The sequence below is a fragment of the Chinchilla lanigera genome, unplaced genomic scaffold (genome assembly GCF_000276665.1).
Source record: "Chinchilla lanigera isolate Chin_1 unplaced genomic scaffold, ChiLan1.0 scaffold00014, whole genome shotgun sequence".
NCBI classification, from domain to species: Eukaryota; Metazoa; Chordata; class Mammalia; order Rodentia; family Chinchillidae; genus Chinchilla; species Chinchilla lanigera.
In genome coordinates, this window is record NW_004955415.1 from 12349261 (window position 1) to 12357031 (window position 7771).

At 42.5% G+C, this 7771-nt stretch overlaps 3 protein-coding genes across 18 annotated transcripts in view; all 3 read right to left on the reverse strand.

Moving 5' to 3' along the window:
- LOC106148055 (protocadherin gamma-B7-like) overlaps nt 1–3281 on the reverse strand; it is a 4495-nt gene extending 1214 nt beyond the window's left edge. Inside the window, exon 1 of the mRNA XM_013512114.1 lies at nt 2–3281. Within this exon, the coding sequence (XP_013367568.1) occupies nt 2–1274 (1273 nt within the window). The 5' untranslated portion in view covers nt 1275–3281. The remainder of the gene's footprint in view (nt 1) is intronic.
- LOC102028960 (protocadherin gamma-C4) overlaps nt 1–7771 on the reverse strand; it is a 169872-nt gene that overhangs the window by 74339 nt on the left and 87762 nt on the right. For 2 of the 16 annotated variants that reach the window (XM_013512148.1, XM_013512149.1), the window contains one exon: nt 7260–7751. The exons of the other annotated variants lie outside the window; for them this stretch is intronic. In XM_013512148.1, the coding sequence (XP_013367602.1) occupies nt 7260–7751 (492 nt within the window). The remainder of the gene's footprint in view (nt 1–7259; nt 7752–7771) is intronic. 16 annotated transcript variants of the gene reach the window in all.
- Nucleotides 3891–7224, reverse strand: LOC106148069 (protocadherin gamma-A11-like; the record flags this gene model as incomplete). The annotated part of the gene is given in 1 exon segment (XM_013512161.1): nt 3891–7224. A coding segment is annotated over 1 exon segment (2435 nt), but the record flags the coding sequence as incomplete, so codon positions are not given.

A 7771-nucleotide genomic window follows, 5' to 3' on the forward strand; every position in this document is an offset into this window, starting at 1 on the left:
TTGTCGGTTGCGGTGACAGTGACATTGTACTCAGGGGTCTTCTCTCGGTCCAAGGGCCCGTCTGTTACAAGCTTGTAATAATTATTGGCAGAAATTTCGATTCTAAAAGGAACTTTTTCTTTTATGAGGCATGTGACTATTCCATTTACTCCGGAATCTTTATCGTGTGTTTTAAACAGAGCTATCACCGTTCCAGGTTCTGCATCCTCCGTTATGGAATTGGATACTGAAGTAAAAATCACTTCGGGGACATTGTCATTCTCATCTAGAATTTCTATTATAATTTTACACTCAGTGGCCATGCCTCCACCGTCCTTCGCTTCTATGCTCATAGTATAACTTCTGCTGATTTCGAAGTCTATAGGATCTTTGGATTTAATTTCTCCATTTTTATGGTCTAGTATAAACTTATTTCCAATACCGTCTCTTAGGGACTTGAAGGAGTAGGTGATCTCTGCATTGATTCCCTCATCCTGATCGGTAGCTGTCACCTTTAGCACAGAGGTGCCTGGGGGCACATTCTCTCTAAGGCTGACTTTGTACACATCCTGAGTGAATACCGGAGGATTATCATTGGCGTCAGTGACCTTGATTTTAATTTGAGCAGTGCCAGTTAGGACAGGGTCTCCCCCATCCATTGCAGTCAGGAACAGGAGATGGGAACCCTGTTGTTCCCGATCCAGTGGCTTCTCCAACACTAGTTCTGGAACGTTGTTGCCTTCACTCTTGTCCTTCACCATGAGAGAGAAATGCTCATTAGAGCTGAGCTGGTAACTCTGAAGAGAGTGAGGTCCTACATCTGCATCGATAGCAGATTCCAGACCAAATCTAGTGCCTGGAATTGCTAATTCATTGATTTGTAAAACAATGGTATTTTCGGGGAAATGAGGTGGATTGTCATTTATATCTTGTATTATCACATTTATATGAAAAACATTTAGAGGATTTTCTGCTACAATCTCTAACGGTATTACACACAGAGAACTCAGAGGACAGAGCATCTCCCGATCTATTCTATCGCTCACAAGGATGTCCCCATTTTCAGTGTTCACGGTGAAGTATTGTTTCTCTGTGCTAACTCTGAGGTTTCGGGCAAGTAAATTCCCAATAGGCAGCCCCAGGTCCTCAACAAGGTTTCCCACTACCGAGCCCCTGGCCATTTCTTCCGGAATAGAATATCGGATCTGCTCCGAGAGCGCTGCGCTGAACAAAGGCAGAAGAAAGGGAAAGAGTACTTGCCGCCACCGGCGCCTTTGCTTCCCTCTGTATCCCATCTTTCTTGAGTGTTGTTGCAGCTTCCGATGTTAACAAAAGATTCTTCCAAATGGCTTTGAAAATATTTACTTCTGCTGCATAGAAAATCCAATTTGAGGGTACCCTCAACCCTATGGAGTTAGATTTGCGAAGCAGAAAACCCAAGTCCGGGGCACTCTCCTTTCAGCCTTGCTTCTGTGACTGCGCATATAAGCTCCGGGGATCCGGGGATCCAGCTCTTGCAGCGACTTGGTCAACAGCGGCGCTCAGAGACTATTTAGAAAACTGCAGTCTGAAGCTTTTGCAAATTCAATGGGATTCCATATTCCACAGATACGTTGGGTTTATGTGTAAGTACTGAAACCGTTTATGAGTTTCGAACGTGTTTATTTTCCAGTATTTAGTATCAAAGAAAGTTCCTCAGAGATGGGATCTATAGTAGAGCCATTAATCTAGTTAACAGAAGTATGTCTTTGCCTAATCAAAGAAAATGGACAGGTGGAAGAATAAGGGAAAATCTTCTCTCCAGGTTAACAAAGACCACGCGGAAAAATAGCCCCACCAAGTGGTATGGAAAAATTTTGACAATGATAAAATAACACCCTGTATTATCTTCAATCCAATATGCAAATAATGTTCTCCTTTTATCAAACAAGTACTGAAGGTTATATAACGCATACTCAAAAATAAACATGGCCATAAAAACCCTCCTACTTACTCATAGCAAAGAATTATGAAAATGATTATTGTGTGTTTACATGTTCATTATAAACAGAATGTAAATGTATAGCCTAGGAGCTTGCCATAAAATTTAATGACATGAAATGAAGGGTCTTTTTATCCTTTTATTTAAATAGATTATATATTGCACCTTCATAAAACTTTACCACTACCTCCAAGTCAAAATAACCTTAATACCAAGTTTCAAAGCCAATATTTCCTTTTTGTTCTCCAAGATATTGGTTACCAGCTGTTAACTAGTTTAGACTGTGCTTAAAAATATGAAATGACTTACCTCTTCCAGACATACTTTTCATTAATTTTTCTTCACTTCCAGACAAATTTAGGCATCTGTTGGAAGATTTTCCTTCTTTGAAGTTGTAATTTTTTTGTTCAAGAACTAGTTAATCAGTTTCAGTTAATTATACCACGTTAAGGGTTATCGTTAAGGAAATTTGAAAGGGAACATTAACATGCATGTACTTTAGGTCAGACTTAGAAGCTGGTGTGGAAGAGTGTGAGCTGAACTGATTATGGAAACCATGCCTGTGATCAAATAGCCCATATATGTCCCTGCCTTACTTGGCTTTCTTAGACCTTGCTGCAGGTAGCATGTATGTTATTAGATAACCAGTAAGACTTCAATAATGAGTTGTTTTTTAATACAATAATTGAATATACTTAGATGCAATACAAAAATGTGCTTATGAAGGAAAGAAAGAGAGAAAGGAAGAAATGCATCACTCCTAAGTAAATTGAAAATAACCAAAAAATATTCGGAGGAATACCAGTCTCTTTGTGTGTGTGTAGTTTGCTTCCAGGACCTTGTGTGTATACTAAGCACATGCTCTACCACTGAGCCATACCCCTAGAATTTATATCTGTCCTTTATAAAGTCTAAATGCTTACTCCCTCCTCTTACCTTTGCCAACTATTCTGTGGGGAGAAAATGAAAGGTGAAACCATCATTAGCAGATCTGAAAATAATTTTTTGAGATACCCTGGATCAAAATGATTTCTACATGTGAATTTACTATAATAAAACTTTCTATGAGACACTAAAGGAAAAGAATGAAAGCAAGTAACATCCATCCAACAATTCAATTATTTCTTCAAAACAATCTAACAACTTCACTACAGCAATGGAAAAGATATCTGGAACTTTAAAAAAAGCATTCTGCATTTTTTCTCCCAAGAAAACCTAGTTAATATGTCCATTTTGATAGGATAAAGAAATAAGATAATGTCAAAAATCAGCAGGATCTAAATATATTACCGCCATCAAAATCAAAATAGAATGATTTCATGCTCAGAAAAAACTTATATATTCATGTGTGTACAGATAAATACATCAGAAAAAGCCAAGGAAAGAATAGTACAAATAACAGGGTTAAATTTGAACATTCAAAGTAATAGCAACAAATGGCAGGATATAACTATAACTATAAATCAGTGAAGACACTATGAAAATGAAATGGACACTGTGAAACTGAAATGAATAAAAATGTTTGTAAATCATTTGTTTGAATCATAGTTTACCATAGATAGTGATAGACAATGATGATAGAAAAATAATAGTAAAGTTCACCGTATTACAAAGCAAGCCATGGTAGTTGAACTGATCCTTTGAAATCAAAGGAAAATATGCCAGAACTAAAAATATAAATGTGACTTTCAGAAAGCCTTTCTAAAAAATGATGGTAATCTGATAAAAGGTAAAGTACAGAAAGGCATATGCATCACTCTAAATATGTTTGAACTATGTCTACCCAAAACCAGGTTTTCATAACAGGCTCCGCAAAAATCCCCTTAAAAGACTTGTGGCAAGACATCAGAAATTGGGAGGCAGAGAAACAAATCTCACCTGATTATCTGTTGGGTCATACTTGCCTGAAACGGCAGCTGAACCTATTAGGAGAGGCTCGCTCTTCTCACAGCTCTCCTGGCTGATAAGTGTGTCTGCATAGTTGGGCTGCGGGAAGATCAAATGGCTCTTCCTTGAGTCTGAGGTGAGGGAGACTTCATGGGAATAGGCCTGTAGGAATGCGTGCACCCCTTCCACACCCACAAAATTTGAGGTGGGCACACCTGCTAATCCACTGCCTGCTGCCTGGAGAAATCGAGACGAGTGCCAGCGCCGAAGTCTCAGTGTCAGCAGTACAATGACAAAAATGAGGAAGACGCAGGAGACTGCGGTGATGGCCACGACAAGATAGAGTGTGAGGCCTGATTCATCAGGGTTGGTGGGAGCCTCTAGATTCTCTAAGTCAGCCAGAACTTCTGGGATGCTGTCAGCTACGGCCACGGTGAGCGTTACGGTGGCTGAGAGAGGAGGCTGGCCGTGGTCCTGCACAGACACCACAAGGCTCTGCTTGAGTGCATCTTTGTCCAGCAGTGTCCGGGCTATGCGAATCTCACCTGTGTGCAGCCCAACTATGAAAAGACCCGGCTCGCTGGCCTTGAGCAGGCGGTAGGACAGCCAAGCATTCTGTCCTGAATCTTTATCCACTGCCACCACCTTGGTCACCAGGTATCCAGGTTCTGCTGAGCGAGGCGCCAACTCCACACCAGTGGAGCCATCTGTAGGGGTGGTGGGGTACAGGATCTCAGGGGTATTATCATTTTGGTCCAGCACAAACAGGTTCAGCGACACATTGCTGCCGAGTGGTGGGTCCCCGCTGTCACGTGCCGTCACTCTCACTTGCAGGGTTTGGAACTGCTCATAGTCAAAGGATTGCAGCGAGTACAGGACGCCGGTGTCTGAGTTAATAGATACATAGGAGGATATAGGCACCCCCTGGATAATGTCCTCCATAAGAGAGTAAGTGACTTGGGCATTTTCTTTGCTGTCCAGGTCCATAGCAGTCACTGAAAAGATGGAGGCCCCTCTGGGGTTGTTTTCAGGAATGTAGGCAGAGTAAGAGGATTGGGAGAAAACTGGAGGGTTATCATTGTCATCTGCCACATTCAGCATGAGATGAGCTTCTGTGGACAAGGGTGGATTTCCCTGGTCTTTGGCTGTCAATGTTATATTGTAGCTCTGGATTTGCTCTCTGTCCAGCTCACTGTTTGTTATCAACTTATAATAATTTCCATAGGTCTTTTCTAATTTGAAAGGAAGATTATTAGGAATGAAACAGGAGACCTGACCATTTTCTCCAGAATCTTGATCTTGCACATTTAGAAGAGCAATTACTGAACCCAGAGGAGAATTTTCCAGCAACGAATTAATAGAAGAGGTAATAGTTATTTCTGGAGCGTTATCATTCATATCCACAACTGTGATCAACATCTTAGCAGTGGTCAAAAGACCTCCACCATCTTGGCCTTGAATTTCCATCTCATAAAATTTGTACTTTTCAAAATCCAGAGGTCCTTGTACTAGAACTTCTCCAGTTTTCGAGTTCAACTGGAATATTTCAGAAGCTTTGCTTTCTATATTTCGGAATGAATACCTCACTTCCCCATTTGTCCCCTCATCTGGATCTGTGGCGTTTACCACAAGCACTGGAGTTCCAGAGCTGAGGTTTTCGGGAACACTCACCTGATACAGAGACTGTGTGAACTTTGGAATGTGGTCATTTACATCAAGGACCACCACGCGAATGGGAATGGTGCCCTTGCGGATGGGATCTCCTCCATCTAAGGCGGTGAGGAGGAGGTGGTGAGCTGCTTCTTTCTCCCGGTCCAGGCCTCCCTCCAGCACTAGCTCCGGATTCTTGACCCCATTAGCTCCTTCTCGCACTTGCAGAGAAAAGTAACTATTAGGGCTGAGCTGGTAGCTCTGGAGAGAGTTCGGCCCCACATCCGGATCCCTAGCGCTAGGAAGAGGAAATCGCGATCCCGGAGCTGCGTGCTCACTGACTTTTATCTCTACTTCTTCTTCCCGGAAGCTGGGGGCATTGTCATTAATATCAATTATTTCCACCTCCACGCCATAAATCTTCAAGGTGTCTTCCACGAGAATCTCCATACTTAAAAAGCAGGAAGACACGGTCTCACACAACTCCTCCCGGTCTATCCTACCAGCGGTGACCAAGCTGCCGCCTCGCGGGTTGAGAGAGAAAAGCTGCGTCTTTCCTCTGGAGACGATGCGGACTCCGCGTTCTACCAGCTCCCGAGCCTCCAGCCCCAGGTCCTTGGAGATGTTGCCCACAAAAAACCCTCTGTTGGTCTCTTCTGGCACAGAGTATCCGATTTGCCCTGCCCCAAAACCGCACATAGTCCCCAGGAAAAAGCACAGCGAGAGCAGCCCGCTGCGATCCTGACGCGGTGAATGAATCTTCATGGCAGGGTCTGAGCAAATAATCCGTAGTGTCTTGAGCAGGTCTGTTTCCCAAGCCTTCCGCATACAAAATATGTTAGAAAGCTGAAGACAGCGCTTTTAAGTTTCCAGCATCAGGATCGGTGAGTATCCATCTCATTCTGCTTTGTGTGATAGAGGTCGGGGAGGGGGACTCACTATAGCGCTCTGCCTCCCATTCCCTGATTGGTGAACAGCGGCGCCTAGAGCCCAATGTTATTATTGCAACGATTAAGAAAAACTGATGGTCTTGTTACCTAAGAAATTATTACACTTACCTTTTCGTGAATCATACGTATTTGTAAAGCTTAAAATCGCAAACAGTAGTTATGCAATGTGATGGCAGATGTTTACTGAGAGCACTTGTGGGAGCAGAGATTATTAAAAGGGTTTGTAAAATTTTTAAAAAAAGTTTTCAAAAATGCTATTGAAACTAGTAACTTGCAGGTTAGGTTCTAATTCATTATACCGACTGAAAGGAGCTGGAATTTGTGGATGTAGAAATAGCATGGTCCAGATAAGATAATCACGTAGGATGCCTGGCTTGTGCTTACCAATATTTTTGAATTACATAAAGATGAAATATTTGATAAAATTTGAATAGCATTTGGGTTGTCATTTGAAGCATCATAAGAATATAACTGTATACTATATCCCTAACTAAATCTATTTTCATGAAAATTTCCCCTTGAGGTTTCATGTGTGTATTGTATGCGTGGTGCTGGGGATAGAATCCAAGGCCTCAAGCATGCTAAGCATGTACTCCATCACTAAGCTACAATCCCAGTCCTCAAAAACTTACCTTAAAATGTTTTTGTATAATAGGACGATTGAACACTGCGAACTTTTATCTTAACAGTGATACCCAAAGTTTTCACTTAGATTTATATTAGGACCTTACCAATTATTTAATATTTTGCAATAACTGTACTATATTGGGATATGTTGGCAAACTGAAATATAAAAGCATTATTTTAAATACCTGGTTAAACGTTGTCTTGTCTGCGTCAATACTGGGAGTTAAAAGGCTAGCCAGTAGCATGGAAGAGCTGTCTTTGTTGAGAATATCTTGTGCAGCTGGACAACGATCAACAGATGTGAGAAAATTAACTTCTGGATTATTTTGATTCCCTGGCATACACAAATTATATGCGTAGGGCAACGTTCCCTCACTGTACTTGTGGGGAAGCACAGGTCCAGGCTTTGCGCAGAGAACCGACCCAAAGCAGCTCTTGGCTGCAGGGCTGGAGGAGTGGCACAAGCGTAAGGCAACAGCCAGAATCACTGCAAGAAGAAAGAGCACAGAGATCAAGGCCAAGGCCACCACCAGGTAAAACTGCAGCTCCTCCTGCGGGTCGGAAGGGACAGGATGATCTGTGAGATCCGGCAGCGCCTCTTGTAGGCTGTCCGCAAAGACTAGGAGCAGCGTGGCGGTGGCCGAGAGGGGCGGTTTTCCACCATCCCGCACAGCGACCAGCAGGCGGTGGCGCGCAG